This window comes from Lepisosteus platostomus, chromosome 19 (assembly GCF_059453375.1).
Source record: "Lepisosteus platostomus isolate fLepPlt1 chromosome 19, fLepPlt1.hap1, whole genome shotgun sequence".
Lineage (NCBI taxonomy): Eukaryota > Metazoa > Chordata > Actinopteri > Semionotiformes > Lepisosteidae > Lepisosteus > Lepisosteus platostomus.
Window position 1 is genome coordinate 18,177,332 of NC_142629.1, and position 25,089 is coordinate 18,202,420.

At 37.6% G+C, this 25,089-nt stretch overlaps 1 protein-coding gene across 2 annotated transcripts in view; it reads left to right on the top strand.

Annotated features, from left to right (window-relative positions):
* mad1l1 (mitotic arrest deficient 1 like 1) overlaps positions 1-25,089 on the top strand; it is a 281,026-nt gene that overhangs the window by 146,821 nt on the left and 109,116 nt on the right. For both annotated transcript variants that reach the window (XM_088613218.1, XM_088613219.1), the window contains one exon: positions 9,863-10,053. In XM_088613218.1, the coding sequence (XP_088469344.1) occupies positions 9,863-10,053 (191 nt within the window). The remainder of the gene's footprint in view (positions 1-9,862; positions 10,054-25,089) is intronic.

Here is a 25,089-nt window from a genome sequence, read left to right on the forward strand (position 1 = left end):
CCACCCCGGTCAAATATTTCCCTCGACACGGGGACTCATAGGGTTTTCCCCATCCCAGGGTTTCAAACTTTTCACCTCTCGTACCCGGAATTATAACTGTCCCGTCTCATCGTCAGCAGCAATCTTTGCTCACCAGCGTCTTGTCCTTTCTCCTCTGGCAAAACATCATTTTCAGTTTTCCTTCTCACAGTCTCACCATGTTCTTGGTCTCATTTATTTCCTTTCCATCTTCCCCTGTTAATCCAAGCTAACGTGTTTCCATAATTATCTGTATGTTTCGCATCATTTTTAAATTCATGGACCATGTTCCTCATCCACATGTTTGGACAACAGAAATTGAAGATAGCCCTTTAACAATTATATACAGAATATTTTCTTCCATAGGTCACTATTCCATTTGTATTATTCTTTTTGTATTATTTGGTACATCTTGGTTTCCATATCTGGAATTTGTGATGTAATTCCATAGTTTTAATTTTTTTAACCTCGTCTACATCGGTGACATTTGTTTCAGTTCTTTCAGACGAGTGTGTTAAACCATCACTTTAGTTCTTTAGATTCATTCTCAGACCTTCATGTTTCCTTGTGTAATCCATTCATGTCTAGAAAATCTCTCGGTTTAATGGACTGAAGGGGGAGAAGGGTTGTGTGTTCCTGTGGATTGCCCCAATTTTTTAATGAAAAAATAAACATAGGCTGTACATACAACATGTATACTATGTATGTAGTCATTCTGGATATAGCTCTGGCTCCGCTGTGACTGGGATGGATGCTTTCTGGATATACATATACATATGTAAATACATAACTACACTGTGTACTGTGAAGGTTGCCGGTTCGTATCCCGAGGAATCCTACGTAGAGGAATCCTACGCCGTTGGGCCCCTCAGCAAGGCCCTTAACCCCAAGTGCTCCAGAGGCGCCGTATATGGCCGACCCTGCACTCTGACCCCAAGCTTCTCTCTCCCTGTCTGTGTGTCTCATGGAGACCAAGTTGGGGTATGCAAAAAGAAATACAAGAAATTGAATATGGCCAATAAAGTAATCTTATGTTATCTTGTACAGTACCTCTCCAACTAGGCTTTTCTCCATTTTTGGGTTCTTCATCTTTAAAGTGATTCATTTGACCTAAGACCTCATCGACTGGGTGTCCTCTTCTGCCACAGGATTTGGAAGGACAGCGCAAGGAAAGCTGGTGGCTGGGGTCGGCACCCCTGCTGGAGAGCTGTAATTCTGGTAGGCTGGTGGGCTATTGGAACACCATGGTGGGATGATGTGATGAAAAATACTTGCATAGCCTTATATGGCTAATTTCTGCTCCAAGTAATGCATAAAAATTCAGAAAAACAGAGCCTCACACACGTTAATGACACTGCCAGTCTGTAATAGGCTAGTCTAGATTAGCCTTAAGAGTCACAGGTCAATTTCAGGTTCACATTATTATTGGTTCCAGAAGAGAACTATTTGAATGTAGGTACTGAGAAAAGAACCTTAATAAGAATATCAATAACTCTACATATATTTAAGCTTTTTAAAGCACTTTCTGTTCCTTAACATATGTTTAAGGTTTAATGTCCTCTTTGTCACACATCAGGCTTTCAGTCTTGAAAGCCTTATGGAAATAATTGTTGGTGTCTTTCTGAATAATTTCCACAAAGCCAACTGAGCTGTATGTGAGAGTGATATAATAATAATATGTCACAAGCCCTTGTTTGAATCCCTGGTAGAAATTACACATTGCAGTTTATCAATGACATTGATTTCCTAGGAGTGTAATATACACAAAAGAGGGGTAATTTGCATTTAATTTGAGGTTGAGGTTGTCAGTTTATGAATAAACCGTGCAATTTTAGTCACTGGGATATCTGTAGTAATAATAGAATAAGACAATATTATGTCTTGAATCTGAAGTTATGAAATGGTGCTGAATGTGAGCTGAAACATGTATTTACTTTTAAAAAGCCTTAACCTTACCTCTTATACTTCACAGCCAAAGAGGAGTAAAACAGTCCTACCAATCTAAAATATATTACTATATAATACATATAATACAATACATATATATATATAATATAATAATCTTTTTAATCGAGTGCACCCTAAAATTGAAGGAGAGGAATCCAAGCTTTAAACTTATTGGGACACTAAGCTTCTTGAAAGGTGCTCAAGTACATGCAAAACTTAAAAAATCAAAGTAAAGTTTGGAACTGATTACAATCTATTTAGATCTATAGATCTATTGCATTTGTCCACCTTAAAAGGTTTTGCCAAATGATTAAAACTGCCTTATGTTGTATACTGTTGTCTTTTCATTTACAGTATGTTCATCTTTTAAGCGATTGAGCTCACAAGAGTGTGTTATTCCAATAGTATGGAAATGCTATACTTGGTTGGGGGGATCATGACCACAAAAACATTTTTTAAAAGCCAAGGTTTCTATTTCATATTCTGGCTTTCATCTTAGTCATAATACAGAATACTCTTAGATTTCATTTTGCTTTGCTTTCTATTATTTTTGCTTGCAGTGTACATAACTGTTTGCCAAGCACTTTTCAAGGGCATCATTTAGGTTATAGAAGGGCTCTTTTACGTCATTAAATTGCAATGTTTTGTCTCGTGCAGATACTCAGATGCAGAATTGTTATTCATGCATTATACTTTTGATCAGGGGTAGCAAATATGGGTTAAGTAGACATTAATTCAAAACATTAAAGAGACTAATTTAATCTCTTGAAAGCTTCCATTTCCAATTTAAATAGAAAAGTGCATTAATATTTTATTCTGAAATACTAAATATTTAAAATTTAAGAGTCAAAAGTTTGTATTTTCTGGATATTTAATAATTGATTACCTGCAAATATAGAAAGAGTTGCAGAAGATGCAGCTTGGTTACAATGGTGCTTTTACAGTAAGGAAGTCACTCAAATAAGTATAAAATAAAATTAATGTCCGAGGTTAACTGATTGACCAATTAGTGAATGGTATGTTTTTTAAACATCAGCTCTGCGAGAAATTTCTGTAAATCAAAAGACGGAGAAATAATACTACAAATGTCAATAAATCCGAGCTGTGTAAGGAATATGTTTTAAGAAACAGCAGTATGTTTTTCAGACTTACTTTTACTTGCAGCATTTGCTTCTCCCTTCTATGATTCTATGATAAACCCCCCAGTGAACTCATGAGAAAAATGTTGTTTTGTTGCAGTACACTTAAGACTTTGCCACAGGGCTGCTCACAGATCTGCATTTTGTAATCTTAAGCAATGATATAATATGTATAATATGAAGTAAGTAGCTCATGAAGTCTTCTGGTCAGTTTGGACCATGATGTTATTGGTAACCCATAGACGCCTGAGCATGTTACTGCTGACATGAGTCAGTAAGTAGCTGATGCATTATTATTATTGTTGTTGTCTGAAGAGAGGAGTTGCAAAAGCATATTCTTTCTTCTCTGCTTTCTGTTAATCAATAAAAGGTTACATTTTCTCCTTCAGAATTCAATCTTTCAAAATATCTCAGCACATTTTTGCTCTTTTTATTTCAAGTGTTTGGTTTTCTGTCATTAACTGACATACTGTAAGTGTGTACCAAAGACCTCTACCATTTTCATTTGTGTTCAGAGTTACCAGTCTTAACATCTGCCTGAGCTCCATTTGTTTTTAATTATAGCGAATCATTTCATTTCTCTCTTTACCCACTATTTGTGGGAACAGCAGCTCTCATGTTTTGCTTTGTTATCAGAACACCACATACAGGGCCTCAGATTGTGGCAGCTTTGGAGGAAATTCCATAAATAAATAGCCCCCAGCTGAAGTTTATGAAAGAATTTGCTGAGGGATTTGAAACCCTGATTCCCAGCAGCCCATATCTGCCAGTGTTTTTGCAAAAAAGACATTTTGGAAGAAAGCAGGTAGTAGAACTAACTATTCACTCTTCCTTGGATTGTTAAATATGATTTCAATAAAATTAATGCGATGTTTACATACAGTACTTTGTAAAAGTATTCAGACCCTTAACACGAACATGTTTTCTTGCTTTAAATTCTGCAGTCATGACACTTTGAACTACCAATTATTGTTCATTATACGCTTAAACTATTCAGTGAAAAAATAAAGTAAGAATGGTCTGGTAAACATAAATTAAGCTAGGTGCACAAAATAACCTTAATTAAGCCACACAATTAGTTGAGAGGCCTGTGTCAGTAATTAAAGTGGTTCACATTGTTTCAAAATACACGTCTCAGTCAGGCAGTGAATTTCAAGCAAAATTCAACCTTAAAGACCAAGCAGTTTTCAAAACAATTCAGGGTTAAGGTTTAATAAAGGAACAGATCAGGAGAAGGGTATTCAAACATTTCACAGACCCTAAATATCTGTGCCTGATGAAGTTCAGGTATTCCCGTTTTGAATAAAATATTAATTTGTTTAATATGAAACTCATCTTGTGCAAATTTTCACATACCATTTTAGGAAAGAGTCAAAGTCAAAGTCAATTCCTGACATGTTCATCATATCTAAGATTTGCATTGATTGTTTTTTAGTTTACAGGGATTTTCAAACATCAAAGGTGCTGCCAATGGTCCTTAAAGTCACAAAACATTATTTCAGTCAAAGCAGAAATAGGAACTGTTTTATTTTTTAAAAACCTGATTTATGAAACCGAATGTCTTTAATTTAGAATGGGAGTGTGAGCTGTAAATGAACCATTAGTTTAATTATTCTATGTTTTTAAAATAGGGAGTGAGCTGGAATATGAAGACAAAAGGCTGAGAGCGTGAAATGGGTAGGAGAGCTGAGAAAGGGTGTCCAGAGAGATGAATTTTAGAAGAAGTGTGGAAAGCAGAAAATTAGTAGTGAATCAAATGATATCATTGACTGTGTGTGTGGGGATTATGAACTTGGTTTAAGGACATGGTTGGCGTCTGCTGTTTTTCTGGAGTAGGAGTCTTCGAATCACCGTGAAAGTACACAGACAGAAAGGTCAGTTTAATCATCGCCTGTAGGGGTAAAATGGAGAAGTATTGGCTTGGGGAAGTCTTTGATCCTCTCTGCTCTTACATGTTTCCTGAAACAGTCAGAGAACACTCTTCCTCTTTCTCCAGTGTAAATGGAAAGGCAAAGACATATCCAGCATTCACCTTTAAAGTAAGCCTTTGTATGCTGTTGCACAGTATACACAAGTTCTACAGTACTTCTGCAATTGTGACTACTTTTTAAAATGAATGACAGATGGATCTGATTCTACCTTCATACAAATATAGAATAATTAGCAATAACTCTTGATTTCAGTGAGTATAAAACAGACCTGCATCAGCAGAAATTCAGAATTTGGATGCAATCATGTTGATCGTCTCTGTAATGGTTAATGAAACTAGGGATTCTGCTGTGGCTTGTGTGAGATATTGAAAATAAAAACAATAGCTTTTGGTTTCAAAGTCTGCCGCCTCTGGTTTTCAATGATCTTAAATTGTTAGATAGGGGTTTAACTTCCTGTATGTCGGCTTAGCAAGACTTTTTATTTGGCCTCATGGAATGGAATAAATCCCTCGTTGGTCTACACTTAAGCGCGATCTCAGGCGTATTCATGGGAGGAAAGGTGATGTGGGGAGAGGCGTTTGTTGTGGCGCGAAACAGATTTATTAAAGTAGTTGTGGTCTAGGCTATAAAAGGTTAGGAAAGAGGTGTAAAAGTATAGTGAGGATAGAATATATGTAGTCTCTTCTGGGAGGCTGTTGGAAAGTGATGCTGTGACGTTCTTCATCTGGGGGTTTGGCTTCTCCTTGGCTAGTTTGGACTAGTGGCCAGTCCACAGTTTACTTTATGGGTCTCGCCCCTGTTGGAGGCCCTGAGGATGCTCAGGGTAGCTCTTCCTTTGATGGAGCCATGGGAGACCTCCAGGACAGTCCCAAGAAAACCCGGACGCCTGCTACATGTGATTTCAGATGTGAAATATTCCATAACATTTTTTTTAGTCTAGTGATTACATTCATCTGTTATTTTTATGTACCTCCGGTGTGTTGTGTTTTTCAAATCAGTTTAGAATTTGTAGGAAATTATTTTCGGAATAATTTTTCATCTTCTCTACAATTTAATAGCATTCATGAGTTTTTTTTTTCCAATGAAGTCGTTAAATGAGAGTAATTATTCTAAATTGATTTCTGACAAATTAAACTAATTTCTCGTTCCTTTCTCCTTGAATTTGTTTAATTCTGCCATCTGGTATTAAACAGTAAAAGCAGAGGCTCATCTGTCTAAACTGAACAGTGTATCTAAGCTCTAATTTGGTCTTTGTACATTCATCCCACCTTTTTATTTAAACATATACAGTAGCTGCATGATGCAGATTCTGTTAACTATGCATAGCACGTCATGTGTTTTCAGCTGAACCAAGGCCCCCTACCAGGTCCTTGTTTAAGCTGGACTTTATGTTAACATATTAAGCTATATTAATGTATTAATTCCATCTTGTAGGTTTGCTGATGTGTATAATGCTATGTTAATTATTCAGTATTCACAGTGATTAAAATACATTTAAAATCCCAACTATCTTTTCACAATCAAAGGTACAGCAACTGGAAATTCTGAATGCTTGTTAGGCAAAACTGTTCGATTGAATTTTTAAATAAAAACCCAGGATGGCTTCTTTTTGCCCCACCTAAAGGAATGGAAAAAATAAACGTGAGTTGTGTGCCTTGACAGAAAGTGATGTGTGATGTGAAAAAGAAAGTGCACCCCCTTATGAATCTATCTGCAGATAACACGCACATTTTACTTTGGCATTGTTTATTAAAACAATCAGCCTGCATTCAGCAAAGTTAGTTCTCATTTAACACTACACTTACAGGAAGCTATTATTTCAAGTTATTGCTGCTATGGGGGGTTCCACGTGTAACTGAATCACGAGGTGCACTTACTGTACATTTTAACACGCTAGGCTTCTCAATACTGCTAGGACTTGGTGAGGACTAGGGAAAGGTCAGATATATCTGTAAAACCATAGAATCATAGGTGGGTGTACTTTCTTCTTCAGCATCACTGTATACTGTATGTCTTGTGTCATCATTGGTTTAATGGGAGTTCAGCTGGATTACAGATTATCCATCAAACTGATTTTATTAGGTTTGGGGTATTTGTGTTCCACTCATAATTGGACAAGAGGTTTTGAAAAGAGAAAATAAAAGCACCAGATAATATTGTTTGTAAGTTTAAATCAGTAAGAAACCTTTGGAAGTAAATTTCAGAAGCAAATGGAAGAATAGGCAAGCAATTCAGTTGGGAAAAGCAGAAATATAGTGGTGTTATCCTCAACCCTCCAGGAAATTAGATTGTGATAATAAATTAAACATGAGAAAGCTTTGTCTTTCACTCTTCTGATTAGCACTCTTAAACGGTTTTGAGGTAAATTGGATTTCTATAACTTATGGCTTGGTATGTTTTATGTTTGAGTGGATTTTCATAAGGATTTGTAGGCGTGGGTTTCAATAGCTTCCATTATAAAACAGCATTTAGTTGAAACTGTAGGAGAAGATTTTATCTCTTAAATTCAGAATCTCAGTGTCTTTTATTGTGGGTACTTTTTTGGGCTCACACGATTAACTTCTGTGTAGAGTTTTTATTGAATTTTGTCTTTCAGTGATCAAAGACAACAATGGTTTGTTTTGGCGTTATTTTAAATTCGTCTTTTGTAAGGAACGATACAGTAACACTATAATTTATTTACCTCGTTTGTAAAGTCATTGTCTCAAAGTATGTTACAATTCATAAAAAGATTTTAAAGTAAAAATGAAATCATTACAACATCAAAAATAAAGCAGATAAATACAGAAAATAGTAACATCAGTGCCTTTTGGAAATGTCTGTTATTATCTTAGAATTGTTGGAAAACTTTGCATCACTTTCAAATGTTGCCCAGAGTCTATCCCAGGAAGCATTATGTAAGACTTATAATTATGCTCTTATAGGTTTTGAGGCTAGAGCACTTCAGTTTGACAGGGTCCCTGATTTCATGGGGTCATTTTTGACTTAATTCCAGCAGTCAGTGCCGAACTCCTGGTGTGGGGCTGTTTTATCTGTGATGCCTTCAAAGACAAGCTGCTTAAATGTGGGTCGAAGGAGTCTGCCTACACTGAGGCGGTCTCCCCAGTGTGTACCTGCAGGGTTTAGTGCTGGGAGGCAAGACTTGAAAAACACACAGTTAGCGATTCTAAACTTGGATAGATACACTAAAAAGTACTCAGCGATTCTAAATTTACAAGAGTCGATCCAGGATCAGATTTGACCATGGAATTCTTCATTTTGATTGATGCTGTTTCCTAGTGAAGGCTCTGATAATTACAAAGCAGGGTGGTTTGCTTCTCACTTATCCCAGGAGATGTGTTAGTCTTCTTCACCCCCCACCCTCCTTACAGATGACGCTGATCCTGATTCCTGACTCCTGAGCGTCTATCTTGTATTTCAGAGCTGCACTTTACCCATTGATATGCAGATAATCCTGCCCCTTGGATGGTGAAGGTAATTTGTCCCCCCAAACCTTTAATAAAGCCGAGTTTCATGTCATGAAAAATTAAATTCCCATTAATTCACATGGGAAAGCTTTGACTTCTTCCTTAGGTCGACACAATAGCCTGGTATTCCTCACTGTTAGCTTAAGAGTACAGAATTGTCAAAATAAGAACACTGTTCCTTGTTTACGATCATTAGCCCACTTAATTTAGTTAAGTATTTAAGAAAGGTCAGATGAGTTGAGGGCGGCACAGTTCACAGCGGTGAGCGTTGCTGCCTCACAGCACTTGTCCCCTGTTCAATTCTTGGGGTGCTGTCTGTGTGGAGTCTGCATGTTCTCCCCGTGTTCACATGGGTTTCCCTCCGGTTTGCTCCAGTTTCCTCCCACAGTCCAAAGCCATACCGGCTGGTTAACTGGTGATGACTACTTTGCAAGGCAGGGAAAGTTAGATATGGGCTGAATTTGAATTATCATTCGTATAAAAGTATTTTAGGCTTTTGAAATATTTTTAACTGCATCAGTTCTGAACGCCGCCAGCAGCACTCCAGAGCTCAAGGAGTCATTAATTTGTATCACCATGGGCCTGAGGGCAGATAAACCCAGCAAAGTAGAACAATGGGAATGGGGGCCAACAAGCAGAAGGTGGGTTTCATGTGCGACACGATTTCTTTAAGACATGCAGGAGGGCGGTTCGTATCAGATGAGAAAGGAGAAAATCAGCAGAGCTGGGCATACATGTGGAGACAGTGGTGTAGAGGCCTGCAGAGGTGAGAATGTAGAGCTGGATATTTTCAAGCTTTGTGGTAGAAGATTGTCGAGATGCTGTAGGAAATATGACTCAGCAGTAGGGCTTTAGCAAACAGTTCATGGCGGAAAACAGGTATCTAGGAGTTTTCTGATTATTCTCCACCTCTCAGTATGATTTCCACAATCCTGTTGTTTCTCATTGCTGCTACATCCGGCAAAGGTTTTTTGTGAGCTGGGGCATTATTTATTTTTCTTAATAAATGTTCAGTACATTTGTAAGATGATATGCAGTCATTGGTATTGGTTACAATCTCGAATTCACAAAAGGCTGGTGTCTGTTTTCGCTTTTATGATCATCTTTTTTCTCTGTTTCTTGGCAGAGTCCTGAAATAATGCATTTATGTTCCCTTGTTTTTCAACTAGCAGCCAGAACTGAAATAGATATTAATTATAAATGTTAAACTGATGCTTACAAAGGGGAAATCAAACCGTAATTACAAAATCCAACCCTACAAAAGCTGCGGCTTTGGCAATTTAACTGAACGTCCCATTAAATCCAGTGGTTATGCAGGATCTCCCAAATGTGCCTTTACATGACTCATTTTTTTTTGTAGATCTGCGCAAACAAGTGGAGAGTGCAGAGCTGAAAAATCAGCGCCTGAAAGAGATCTTTCAGAAGAAGATCCAGGAATTCCGAAAAGTGTGTTACATGCTAACAGGCTACCAGATTGACATCACCACAGAGAATCAGTATCGCCTCACCTCTGTGTACACAGAACGAGTGGAAGACTCGCTGCTTTTTAAGGTAAGAAACCTGATGTAGGTGTGAGTGAAAATGGTTAACTGTAGCACATTTGTGGCTGTTAAAGGGTTTTAGTATCTTCAAGAAGTGATGGTTTTACTCTGTTTCTGGTTTCGACTGTAAATTTGAAGATTTATGAAGAAACCACGAGACCTGCTCCCTTACCATAACAGCTCCCTAAGGTTTTGACTGCAGACTACAAATGATTGTGTTTTTGCTCTACGAGTCCTTTGTGTCCCTGCATTGAATTAGCCTCAGCCTTCGCCCACCTCTCCTGCTTGTTCATCAGACCAGCGGGAGGCTGCAGTTTCGGGAAGCATGGGAGTAATACATGAGTATACAAGGGCAGAAACTGAGGCGGCCCCCGAAGGCAACTGCCAGAGTATCTCAGAGCATCTGCAAGGTGATTGAAACAGTTTTCAACAGGTGACTTATGACCCATTAGACAAACAGCCTTGGACCTGATTACCGCCTTTGTACCAGAACCACAAGCTGCAAGTCTGATATTTCCCACAAATGCTTTGTCTGCTTGTGGTTTTGCTGGCTTCCTTCATAGCAAGGTGACTGACAGCTCTAACCCCAGCTGTTGCAGACGTGCCACATGAACTTGTTCTTCATCCCATTTTCTTACTTCTGCTTGCGTAAGACATCTACGGTGCACCTGAATGCAGTCTCGACATCCGTGTCGATCATTCCCTGCTCTGCTGTGCAAAGTGTAAACTTTATCCTGGATTTCCCCTGGTTGGAAAAGTGAACTTATTAGCGGTGCTTGGTTCAGTGCGGGGTTTTCCCAAGCGGCCCTTACTGCGAGCCGGGGTACACAACGATGACCACTCCATGTAGACAGGCTTTTGATGGAGTTCACAACTATGTCTGTTCCTCATTGAACTGACATTTACTGTACCCATCAGCTTTCCTTGATTCTTACATCCACAGTCTAGCCACACATCTACAGTCTTGCCAGTATAATAATCATAGCTTATACAGTGTTATCTCTGGGCTCAAGTCCTGCTTCCATGACTGTAGCCTTCAAAGCTAGCATCCACATGCACATGGAATAAACATGCACAGGCACCCTAGGAACTCCTCTTCACCTACTGGGTCACATCCACTGCTCTCTTGTGGAATGTCATATGCCTTGAATCCCTGTGAGATCATGATGACCATTGCCAGTGGTACTTAAGGCTGCTGCTGCAGAAATGTGCCTTTTCTTGCCTTGGCCCTGTGCCCTCCCTTCCAGACTCAGTTTTGAGAGACCAACTCCAGACCTTATTACATCTATCAACCCAACCCAAGTTGTTCCCACCTCCTAGATCAACCACTACCTGGTTTTTATCTTTGCAAGAAGGATCTTTGTATGGAGCTAGCCAGTTTTCTTTGTCTTGTGTCCCTGTAGGTTTGGCTTGCCATTCCTCTCTGCCAAATGTAGTTGTAAGCATGGACCATGGCAGATGGTTCTTAAATGTTATTAACTTTGACCTATGAGTTGTGGTCACTGGTGACCATAAAGTACAGAGCAAGCCAATGCATGTGTCTATAAAAAGTTAAATGAGCTGAGCCTGTTTCAGACACCTGTTGTGCGTACCCCATGGAGATCCAATTCACCTAGAACAGGAAAGGCATTAAAATCACACCTGTACTCAAACTGAAACATAATTGTGCAAAAAAAAAATCTTTAATTACACTAAGTTGAAAACCAGTGCTGTTCTCCTGGTCCCCTGGTAGTTCCACACCGTGTTTCATCAGACCTGAAGGCTCATGTAACATTAAGCAGCACATTGTTGTCCTTGTCTAGGGACTCAGTATTATTTATTTATTTTCCTTTTTGATATTTTCTCTCATTTGTGTGTGTGTGCATGGAATAAATTTGAATTTCAAGCATTTGATCTTTAGGAAGAAAAAGAACTTATCATATTTATGGTTAATTTTTTTTAGTATAGTCAGAGCTTTCCCTCTCATAATTAGGATACACCAGAACGTATATGATGTGCAGCACCGTTCCTTCTCAAAACAGTCCCAAGTCACATGTTGAGAGTGAAATTTTGACATTTGCGTTCCAATCAGTTAAAATGTATTTTTCTTACAGAAGGTTTTTTTATTGATGGTGTAAATGTGTAAAGGCAGTGGCATTTTGACGTGATACGGTATATGTAATTTTATACTGTTAAGAAAGAAACTTTCACTGTTCAAAAGGAATTGATAATGCACAATATAACACTGGGTAGTGTTTTAATTACCTTTTACCCCTGTAGATGTTTTAAAAGCCTACTTAGGATTCATGTGAACTTGTTTTAGTTTTTTCTATTTTCTTGGATTTGATGTTTTACCAACCTTGGTGCAGCCATTTGAAACACTGTTCATTCTATTAAATCTTTTCAGGTCAGAATTTCCCTGCACATTGGAAACCTGCTTTTTGAAGTATTTGTGAATAATAGTATACAGTTTAATGTCAACTATAAAATGAGCCACGAACAGCTGTTTTTCTGCACTCGATTTATTTTTTTTCACGTGTTCTGTTCCCTGTGACTCTAACCCTTAGAAAGTTCAGCTAAATTGGTTTCATCTGTAAACATCGTCACAGAATTCAATTTAATTTGACCTTTTGCAGCCTGGTTTAGAAGATTTCTTTTAATAGATCAGACCTTGATAGTTTACCACATCAATCAGTCTATTGTCAACTCATCCATCTTCTGGATGGATTGAGTTTGTCTAAGAGGTTAATTGGTTCTGTTGCATGTTTGTGTACTGTATGTCAATTTCATACACTTTCACCATAAAATGAAGTCCTATTCCCAAGATGTCTGATATCATCTGCATATGGATGTTATTTGTGGACTATCCCGTTGTTTATTATTATATAAAAAGTAAGATGTAACAGTCCTTGTCTCTACTGTGGAAAGTTTGGATTTTGATTGGAAGCAATGATTAGAGTGCAAGGTCTTTACCAGAGTCCGTTAGTTCAGGGCTGAGTTGCTTCTACCGTGGCCTGCCACAGTTTTATAGGCAAGATGTTTTGACAGATATTTTAACACAAGTTAAGTTCTTAGGTATTATTCTTAAGTAGCAATATAAAATGCACAACATTATCACACGCAATGATGAACACAACATTGTTTGACATAAATACTAAGGAAGACGAGTTTGTATTTGTACTGTTTTTTTTATGCCATAAAGGCTGAAAAAGAAGTTAGTTAATTCCTCAAGGACAGAAATCATTAGTGTATCAGGCTAATACAGTCCCTGCAAAGGTCACTGCTCCCTTGAGCTTATCCCCGATGAGCTCAATTTTTCATTAGACCCACCCAGATTGCTGTGCACCAAAAAGAGCAATCTTTGGTATCAGAATTAGTTTTTAATGTTGCAGTATACTTAGTATTAAATATTGCATGTTGTAATTTTAATCTAGTCATTCTTTAGACCACAATTATGTTTTGAAGGGACACAGTAGTTCTTTTGTATTTGCTTCTTTGAAAAGCCTTCATTAATAAAATTGTACTCTTCTGTTACTGTGCATTAAGGAAAAGTCAAATGTGTTACAATGACTCATTATTTTCATATTCAGATGCATTGCTGCATGCTCCTGTGCTCATTCATAATTCATACTTCATGTTTGTGTCACATTGTGGATGAATAAGAAAGTTGTGTTTTTTTCTCCATGTTGTGTTAATGAAGCTGTCTTTCTTAATTTTGACGAGGCTCGGTGGGAAATCAGTCAGGAATAACTAAAGGTCTCTGTTGTGTATTTTGATTGGATGCATTCAAACAAGAAGCAAAGAAAGTGGAATCCATGGCGTGGATCTGCCAGAAATCTCTCCCCATGACCCACTGCATTTCATCTGGTTGCTGTTGATGAGATAAGGGTTGACCTGAGACCAGGATTGGTGTCAGCAGTGTCAGCTTGTAAGACAAAGGCCACAGAATTCAGAGATTCAGAAGGGGTTACTGCTAATCAATTATGTCACCTAAAACTACTGCATGAGCAGTGGCCAATATCATGCTGACTTCCTGGCCCACCTGTGTAAAGTCTTTCACACAGAACACAAAGCTGATATGTAGTTTTCTGGTGCTGCACAACAGTGTGCCAATCTCTCAGGCCTGGGCTGCACAGGCTTCCTTTACTGGTGACCTTAAACACTTAAACAGTTGAAACATCCACTCTAGAGCCCAGACTTAGTCCTGAATGACTATTGTGCTTTCTGGCCCCAGAGTGGGGCCTGTTTTTTTTATGACTGGTACATGGTATGTAGGTTGAAGAATGATTCCACGAGGTCTTCCAAAGACAGCTGGTTAAAAGCATCATTTGAACATATGTAAAATACTGCACTATTTTTAGAGTTGTGCAATGTTTAGAAATTATTGCATGTTGTTTCCCAAGTACAGTATAAGTTGTGAGATATACTTGTGTTGAAGTAAAAGCTGTCCTGCACTGAACTGAGATCTGGAAGAAATGCCAAAGTTTTGTCTTAGTCAAGAAACAGCCTCTAATTTTAATTCTGACTTACCCTAGGGTGTTCAAATATGAAAAGCACACAGTTCCGTAATGGGCATGTGTTTCTAATACCTGTTGTGTGAAAAAAGAGAATGTATTCCACCTGCAGCGTTTCTGCCTGCAGCCTCTCACCCTTTCAAGGTCTCTTTCAGCCTGCCTTTTATTTGCAGATAAAGTCTTTGAGTCTTAAAAAATCTAGGGCTACATGTATAACATTAGATTTAATCATCTAAAGCAAAGAGGTTTTAATCTCAGTTCCACAGCTGAAAAAAAAATCCAAAAGTTTTCAGAATTTTGTTTCATGTGAGTTTGAGACACGGCGGTGTAGGTGTATAGGCGAGTCGTCATTTCACAAAGCTCGAATGTCAGTATCTTTGCAGGAACCATTGTTCTCTTGGATTTTATGAGATGTTATATCAGGTGAAGGGCCCAGGAGCCAGAAATAGGTTGCATTGGAGAAGAAACTACTGGAGGCATATTGTTGTCTATCTGTAGGATGTGTCCCTAGTGTGCTATACCTTCCATTCTTCTTACTTTTACTAAGTGGAAAACTAGTGTCTCTTATCACTTACTAGCCAGTTTGTCAATTGCAGCATTTAAATGGCAATGCCCTGTGTATGTTCGTGTGTTTGATCCCTGCTTTGTGGGTCCTGCCCTGTTCCTTCCTGCCTCCTCTCAGCCCTCTGTTCTGTGGACGCATTTGTCTCGTCATACTGTCTGTCCTTCCTTGCCTGTCCTACCCGTCCCTGCCGTAATCCAGATATACAGTATCTGGTCTTCTTCAGCCTCTCACCACAGTGCTGACTTCCCGCCCTTGGGCTCCGTTCAGTTGAGGCTGGTCCTCTGCTCGCTGTGTCCGAGACGACAGTAAATCTCACAGTTGTTGACCTTACTTCTGTCGTTTTGTTATCGAATGCCCTTCCTCTGACTCTTTGAGAGACAAAATGGCTTTGACTCTCTTCAAATCTAAGCAGTAAGCTCACCTTTTTACCAGGGCTGGTGTCTGGTTGACTTACTGTACATTCCATCCCGTATGTTTTGGTTTAATTTTTCTTTTGCTTTTTATTGTACTTTTTCTTTGTTACAATGTAGAGCATCCATGGGTTTGGATAGGTGCTGTATACATACAAGTTATTATTCTTATTTACCATCTTGCAGTTGCCATATTATTAACGTTATTAACGTCTTGCCAGAGATGATCAGCTTGATTGATTTTGGTTCTCACGATCCAGTATAGTACGTTCATGGTCCCAGCAATCCTTTTGCATTAAGGAGAGTACACCAGGTCGCAAACATTTTAGTCTCTCTACAGGGAATAGTAATGTTTTCGCGTGCTGTGACCTTTTTTCCAATGTGCTTCTTTAGGTGTCTAGTTTCTGCATTGATTCTCATTTAAAATAATGTTTGGATATATCTGCATATATGTTAATATGAACTGAAATATCTTTTGCAACACTAAAATAAAAATATTTTTTGCTGTCAGCCACTAACAATAGGTTGTTAAAAAGAACTTCATGAAAAGCTTTATTGTGAACAAACCCATGATATGTTCAAGACAGACCTAGAGAGCAACAAGCAGGAAAAGCTGTTTCTGATAAGTGTTTCTAGATAGGCGTTAATGCTGGTAGGTAGCTTTGTAATGCTCTTTTTTGGTATTTTGAAGTGGTTCTGAGGCTGTAGCTGTCAGGATAGATGTTGAAGAGTATAATCAAATCCTAATCAAACTTGTGCTTCCTTGGGCAGAAAGCAAGCCATCAGTGATCTCCATTTGTTTCAACAAAACAGAAGCCTTAAGCACACTTGTAGTTAAAGTTAAAATATATTGATTAATAAAAGAGAGATGGTGCTGCAATGGACTCTCTGGAGTCCATATTTTAATCCAATTTTAAGTACGTTGCAGTTTGTCAAACAGTGTCTGAACACAGCGTGGGGTGTGGGTATTCACTCAGGGAGCTTTTCACTCCTGTCGAGGAGCAATTTGGCAAAGCACTGCCATAAGCGTCGCAAAGAAGTGTAATAATAAAATAAGATTTTATTTTTAAATAGAAATCAAATGCATTTTTCCAGCTTATTAATACTGGGCAAATGTGTGATATGATTGTATTTGAGTCTATCCTTTCAGATTGATATGCATGAATTTTGTTATGTTTTTCGGGTGTCTGTTGAAGTGATCTTTTTTTTTCCTTTTCTTGTTTAGGAAGTTAAAAGATCTGCCTTATCTTGTTAGCATAAACCTCTCCAATACATTTTTCCCTCCAAATCAATAGCCTGAATGACTATTTCAGAGCATTTAACAGTGTTCAAGCTTTTTTATGTTCTATATTTCTCTACATTTCTTCTTCAGAGCCCTATATTAGAATTGGGAATGGGTCTGTGGTATCCTGAGGCTAATGTTATTGATTTAGGATTGATTTTTGGTTGTTGATGGTTATATAGGCTTCATCTCCTTCTGACCAGGGCTGTTGTGAGATTGATCCTTTGCTTTGAGAGAAGCCTCGTACCTTCAACTGCAAATCACTCTAAAGGGCATTTTATTTATCCTCTGCTCTGCCAGAGTGGAATCTGCACATCCTGATGATGCCAGTAAACGTGGTTTTGCTAGCTTCACGTAGATAAATCTGCATAATAATAGAGAACATCGGACCATTTCCTTTTTTCAAGATACGGCTGCTAGTCTTGCTTACATTTATAGACTATCAATTTTTAACAATTATTTTTTGTCAATTAATTTACTTAAATTGTCAGAATTGTCAATTAACATTTAAGCCTCCTATTTTCTTTCATTTTCTATTGTCAGTTGTGCTATTTTTGCTGAGGAAGAAGGACAGCTGTAGGTATTATTTAAGAGTCGAATACTTGGTAGCTGTCAGGGTTTTCCCTGGTAGTCAGGACTCTAAAGTGCCTTATAAGGTACATAAGATTCACCACATAAACATACATAAGGTGTTGTATGTTTATGTGGTGTGTAGTATAGTGTGTGTATTGTCGTTTGTTAATATTTGTTTAAAAAGTGTGCCTGAATTATTGCTCTTTCCATCAAAACTGTGCCAGATAATAAAGAATTCATGTGCCTTTAATTATACCAACTGCTTGGGTACATTCTTGGAGAAATCCGTACAAGTTAGAGGTTGTGATTATTTGAGTTCATTGACTAAGCCATTTTTTAACAATGTATGTCCGCAGCTGAGACTACTTTTTTACCTGAGTGGTTCGGACAGAAGCCATATTAGTGGGTAATTTCAAGTCTTACAAAGGAAGGTGACGTCAGTGTTTTTTCCCCACTCAGGCCGAGACAATTTTGCACTCGTTTGCTTGTATGCTAATCATGTTGCTCACAGCCAGAGCTGTGGATGGCAGCTCGAGATTGATGGATTTGCAGTATTTGAGGGCGAGTATTGACTCGGGCATCCTTTGTGGGGGCTGCTGTCTTCCCTTTGAACAGCTGAGCTCATTTCCTTTGATCAGTTGAGATGAGTGATTGTAAAGTTAGTGGAGGCCTGTCACATTGCTTCTGCCCCCTCTGAAGGCAACGCCGCTCATCCTAGCTTATTCTGATGCGCATTATATTTATATGCAAGGCAAAAACTGCAACGGCATTGCAAGTATTTTTGCTCAAGTGTTAGAAATAGTAGTTCTTCTGTTTTTCATTCTTAATATAGTCAAGAAATGTGTAATACAATTGCATGTGTAATTTCAATTTCTAGTTTTAACGGAACTTTGTGATTGTCAAATCCCAGTATTAAGAAGTTTAAAAAAAATGTTTTTGCCAACTGAGATTCCTTCCCCAACGACCAGATCTTTTTTTCTTCTTTAGAAATTACTCTCGAGTGCCTCCATTCTCTGACTGAAACTGGGTCTCTCCTATAAAAGTGTTATTTAAATTAACCGCACCCCCGTTTTGCTACCTTCCATCAAGAATCTCCATTTACTATATGAAGGGCTCTTATTTTCAATAAAGACTGCAATTGCATTTGTCTTCCTTGGGATAAGATGAAGATTCAGTCTCAGCAATTATTACACATGATAATATGGTAAACAAGCACAGCTTTAGTGAATATTGAATTTTTGGCATCTGCTTTATGAATGTTGCTTTTATGGAGAGAATAAGACTGTGCTGAATGTGAGTACATTATTAATTGAATCGTTTCACCCAAAAATGCAGTCAGTAGTGGTAGGTTGGCTGTGATGAAATAATGAATATCAAACGTCCGTACAGAGTTGTTTTTCCAGTTGTCTGAAGCTCATAAAGCCTTTGTCCTTTGGTGGGTACGGTTCAGATGTGTTATCTATGACATAATTCCTTCCTGAATACATTCCCTTTCTTAAGAAACTAGGTCTTGCAATGCTTGACCTGCGAACGGGTACAGTAATGAGATTTCCTAATGCTGTCATCTCATTTTGATTTATTTCTTTTTTTTGTGTCGCTAACTCCATATAGTTTACATTTGAGACTGCTCAAGAAAAACATGCCACTGTATTTCAAGATTTCAAGATCATCAAAAAGACAAAACAGTGGAGCCCTTTAGAATTAGCCGGAAGGCTTCTCACTTTTCTCTATTAGCTAGGGAAACAAAGTTTATTAGATTTGGCTTCCCAATCGCACATCTTGTTCAACCAGTCAAAAAGATCAGACAAAAGGCAGGAATTCCTAACTTTAATTGGCATACTGTAATAGAAACAGCGAAGGAGATTTCGCAGGTGCGGTAGATGTGATTTTTTGTAAAATAAGTGTTCTGATTCTGACTTGCTGTATGAAGGCTGGGTGCTTCGTACTTATCACAAAAACCTACAGAACTTGTGAATGAAAATGCCGTGAATGATGCAAACCTGTTTATAATTAAGTTCATGGATATGATGAGCTAGCTTATTAATTTTAAAAATACAGTCTCTTCTTTATCGCATTATGCAGTCAGAAGTAATTTGGTATTTTTCTTGCATTAGTGCACATTTACCAAGCCAATAAAGCTTGACAGCTTGAGATTGCTAAATATTTCTATAAAAGGAGATGTGGATTAAATACTAATTTGCATTTGTTATAAAATAGAAGTTGAGGAAGATTTTCTCATACTTGGGAGAAGAAACCGGCTGTGTTCCTAGATAGGGGAAATATATATATCTACAATGTGTGTCAAACAAATGCCATGCACGTGCAAATTGAAATTTATTATTGGGTATTTTTGTGACTCGTTCCCTTTTATCCTTTTTTGTGGGGTCAGGGATACATACGAGTAATTTTCATCCTGCGGATTCCTATTATTAGGCAGCAGGATTTTGATTAACAGATTTCTAAGGCGCATGTACTGTATTTGTGCATGTACTTTAAGTGGTGAGACGTGTGAGCTTGTATACAGTATACAGTATTAGAAAGCTCTCTGACGAGGAGGTGGGGATATGTTCTTTTGAAGGGTTCCTTCTGAGTTATTCTGCAAAGGGCTTCTTACATTCCTTAATTGTACTGGAGTGTAATTGTATGTGCGCTTGACTAATGCTCAGCTTGTTTAAAATAAGCTAATGACCCCGAAGAGTGGAGACTACAAAGCACAGCCCACTTCCAGCTTACTACCTCCACCAGGCCCGATGGTTTTTCTCAGATTTGTTTTGTTTTTTTCCCACAAAATGTCCTAATTGGATTACTGCTCCACACACTTGTGTAAAATTGTTGAATTTTATTTCCAGCCCCCCTGGCTGGTTAATTAGAATGGTGCCAGTGAGAATTCTGATTGCTGCATTATTTTCTTTTATTATTGTGTTTCTGAAGATTATCTGCTCTACAAAACTGATTAAAAAGTGATTATCAGAGCCATGTCTTGGAAGGAAATTGGAAAGCTGCAAATTATTTAACTTTTATTGTGTGCAGTAATGAGAGCAATATCCATCTGTTTTTTTACATATTTTAAGGTGTCCTAATTCACAGTTCAAAGTTAACAGCATATTTTTACCCAGTGAAATTGAAGATATTATAGAATTTGCAAACAGGTTTAAAATCTCATTATTAAGAAGCCCATAAGTCATTCAGAAATAATTATCCTGTTATTATAGAAAATATTGTAGGTCCTTTGTGTTACCTAAACTCTACATCTTCATCCATTAAAAACAACCCATGCTGGTTTCTGGCTGCCTCTAGACTATTGCTATCCAGAGTAATTTATGTCAGTTTCCAGGTTTTTATTGAAATCTTGTGATTTCCTTTCCTCCATACTTGGTGACTTTAATGTTCTGCTTATGCTTACAGGTTCTTCAGTGAAGTGCTGAATAGCACCATTGTTAAAAGCACGAAACACTTTTTTTGTTAATACATTTTTTCATGCTGAAAACATTGCACAAGTTGAGTTTGCTGAATTTCACTTAATAACCTTGATCGCTTATTTTTGACTGTCCTCGTTTTACAGTGCTGTTTAAAGTTATGCCTGAAGTGTTTTTAGTAAAATTATAAAGGTGCAGATGCATGTAATTCACGCAATACATAAGATGTTTCATTACAATAAAATCAGCAACAGACAGTGGCCTGTTGTCAAACATTTTAAAGTGTAAGGAAGAGTAGAGGCTTTTTTTATTTAGAGGATTTTTAATGCACGAAAGAAAAATACATATTCCAATTAATGTTAATGTTCAAGGACAGTTTTACATATATGTATTATGTATGCGTATGATTTCAGAGTTGGATATGGAAGGAAGGGGATGATGTAAATTAGTCTAAACCATATAAAAATGTCTGTATGTGGACAACATTTGTTTTCCCATCTTGATAAGAAAATTATATCTTCTGCTAGCCAAGGACATGCCACTGGAAACCATGATGAAGCAGCAAGATAGCACTGATGATTGTGGTAAAAAGAACGATTGCTTTCTTGCAGATATGAAGTTGTGGTGCACAATGATTTACTAATGCTAAAAGGATTAGTGGTTTAGCTTAAGACAGTAGCAATTTACATATTAAATTGCAGTCTGTTCTTTAAAATCGGAAAGTAAATCATCAATATTTTAAACACTGCTGCAGACACAGCAACCAGCCGAAGGAGCTGCTTCGCTTTTATCTGAGTTAAACCATGAGCCTGGAGAACAGAGCTGAAAATTTGACTGAAAGCCAGAGTGTCTAAACAATAGGAATCTCAACCTTCCTTCTCAGCATCTTAAAATTTAATCATTGAATGATTTTTTTACGATGCTGTATGTACCATCTTTCTCCATTAATATTCTGAGCCCTGCTGAAGTACAGCAATGAAGGATGAAGGCATCATGGGGCTTTTTGCCCAAAAATCAAATATTGTGTTTTTCTCTTCTTTGGGAATTTTCAAAGCAAATATATACCTCCCAAGGTTTAAAAAATGGGATGAATAAAATGCTGTAGTGTGAATACTGTAGCTGTTGAACATGTAATCAGATATCCTCTGTATATTTCTTTTTGATGTTACATACAAAGCAACCTGAATTCTTATTTTTGCTATTTTCTAACAGTTAAATGTTACCAAATGTTACCCTTTACAGTATATTTCCTGTTCATTCACGTTTTCAATTTTTTATAATGCTTATGAAATCACATCTCTTCACTATCTTTGGCCAAAAACCAAAACTGATTAGCAGCCTTTTAAATTTGAGAGAACACTATTATTCAGAATATTCAGAGGAAAAAAACTTTTGTTTCTGTGGTTTGACTTTTTTCAGTCAGGAAATGTAAGCTTCGGCTAATGAGTGCAGTTCTGCCACTGCTTGCAGGATTAACTTCATTTGTTTTCTGTGGCATTTTATACGGATGTTCATTGTGTCCTCAATGACATCCCCAGATTAGTTAATTATTGCTGTACAATGTTGTTAATGTTAAACATGTAGTATTTCCACCAAGTTAAAAAAGAACAAAGTCATGACATTTATGTAAATGATTGTGTTCCTGAAGTGACAGTGCCAGATTCTGGAAGATTTTGCCCACATTACGATACCTCATTTGCACTGAATAGAATATAAATAATGAATGCCGGCTGTTTGCAGTAAGCAGTGCTGTATATCCAGTTAGCAGCAAGTGTCCCGTCCTTTCACAATATCATAGGCGATATTCACAGTGTTTGTATAGGAGATAGTTGCTGTCTTCGCAGAAGAAACTAATCTTAAAAGTGGTTAATATTGCTACCTCTGCTACTAAAAAACCAAAAGTCTGATCTTAAAGAGGGTTTAAATGCTGGACGTTCTTCTGCGCTTCTTCCTCTCCCGACAGAATAAGGATCAGTTATCTGATTTGAATGTTGTAATAGAGTGACCTGCCCTGAGATGTATTTTTTTACATGAATGGAGAGCAACAGATGAGCCTGCTACAAAATAAATCCCTCCTGTTGGAATGGATGCTTGCCTTACATACTTGATGTGCTTATTCTCACACACGCAGGATTAATTATTGCTTTGATGAATCATCAAATCTCCAGCTTAGAGTATAAATCACACTGTATATTGCAGAAACTGAACTGTTATTTTCTTTAAGTTAAAAGACAAATCACAGATAGTTGTCATTTTACACTCTCTTCAGTTCTGTTTTTTTGGGTTATTGTGCTTCAGAAATTAGTTCAAATTAGTTCTGTCTTTAACATACTGGGCCACAGGCAGCGACAGGAATGAGAGAACACAGCTGTGTGCTGGGATGGACAGCACAGCTTGAGTGACGCTCTGCACCTTTGTCCCAGACATCCTCCAAAACCACATTTTGGCACTTTCTGCAGACTTATATGTTCGTACAGCACCTGTGATCTTGGGGCTCTTGGCTGCTACCTTCAATAACACTTACACTACACTCTTAGCCTTGCTCACCTGCTTTTGTTTTAGACTGGTAATATAGCTCGCTAAGGACAAGATCTTCTCTCCAGCAGTGTGTTTACAGTATATTACTGTTCGGTGTCCACACTATCTGAAAACTGTCTTGGCTGCTACTATTATACTGTATTTGCATGGCACTTGGGATTACCCATCTCGTTTGAGCTACCTTCATGGACATGTTATTCATTTTTTTCTCTTTTCTGTGCCCTCACAATTGCTCCTCGTACTTAAACTTAATATGAATCTTCTATTTTCTAATTTGCCCCTGATAAGGGTGAATGCTAAATACCTACCTATCCATAGTGGCCACAAACTGGCAAAATGTTTGTTGCTTGGAAACCTTTTGTTTGCTTCCAGATATGGGATATTTGAAGATTTGCTTGGGTATCTTTATGTTTACACACGTCAGATACTGAGATTCTTATGCATTCCTGTGTCACAACAACAGTGCTTGGGTCCATAAGTAATATAAGGAAGGTTTTTCTTTTGATGATTTTGACAAAAGTGTAAATGTTTTCAGTCTTTCACAAACTTAATTTGAACGATTTTAAATTAGCAACTTAGGCTCTTACAGATGACCAACAATGTAACTTTTAATGTGAACATCCAAATACTGTATGTGATATCAGATCAATTTTTGTAATTGCAGTAGCTGTGAAATGAAAAATCCTTAATCAGCCAGGCAGTAGTCGCACTGAAAAGGAGGTCTAGTGAGAGAACGTCTTAGAGAGACTGATTATTCTGTCCTTCTAGGTTTTTATAATGTGTTAAAGTATTATGAAGTGTGCTCTTACATTTGAGAGAATGGTATGTCAGTGCTTGTTAGAATTAAATTTATCTTTCAAATAAAAATGATTCCATATACTGTACTACTCTTCAGCTGTGCAGATACATGGATTCTCTTTTTAACTTTTAATTCTTTTTTAAAGTAAAACCGCATGTTTCTTTATATGCACTTAACATTTCCTTGTCAGGTAAGTCACAATACCGCACAATGTGTTAACTCATAAGCCCTAACTTTGCTATTACTTAGAGCTCTAACCTGTAACCTCCATTGCAACGGAGAAATAGAGAGCTCAAAGCTAATTTGTGCAAAGAATGAGGTTCCGACCCTGTGCTCCTAAACTATGCTGAGAGTTAAAGGCAAGCAGCTCGAGTCTGAAGTAAAGGGATATAAAATGTTTAAAATGATCTGCACTACCTTTAAATCTTATTGCAACGCACATCCTTTTGTCAAGGACAAGATGGGAGTGCTTTTAAGACTGTGCAGAATCGATACTGTATCTATTTCTAACATCAGTTGATTTGTGAAGTTTTTAAACAATTTTATAGTAGAAGAAATTGTAGTATTCCTGTCCTTTATCGCAAATGAAAGTCGGTTGATTTGTGAACAAACAGTTGTAGAGCACTGATAGTTTGCATCTAATACACCCCTAATTTTACCTCTTTAGTACTAAACCAGTTTATGAAATAAATTCCCAAAAATGAGAAACAAATGAGGCTCCTACATACTGTATGTTTGCATACAGTAGCATCATATCAGTATAGGCTCACATTAACAGTCTTGAAATTAAATGGCCAGAATTACTAGGGTTCATTATTTCTTTTACTCTTCTCATGTTAGAATTCAAAATTCATCATGCATTTAACTCAAGGGCCATGCTGTAATGAGGGAAGATTATTTATCTTTTGAGCACCATTGCTTAGCTTAACAGTGGAAGGTTACTAGTGTGTTATACATGTCGCATGAGACA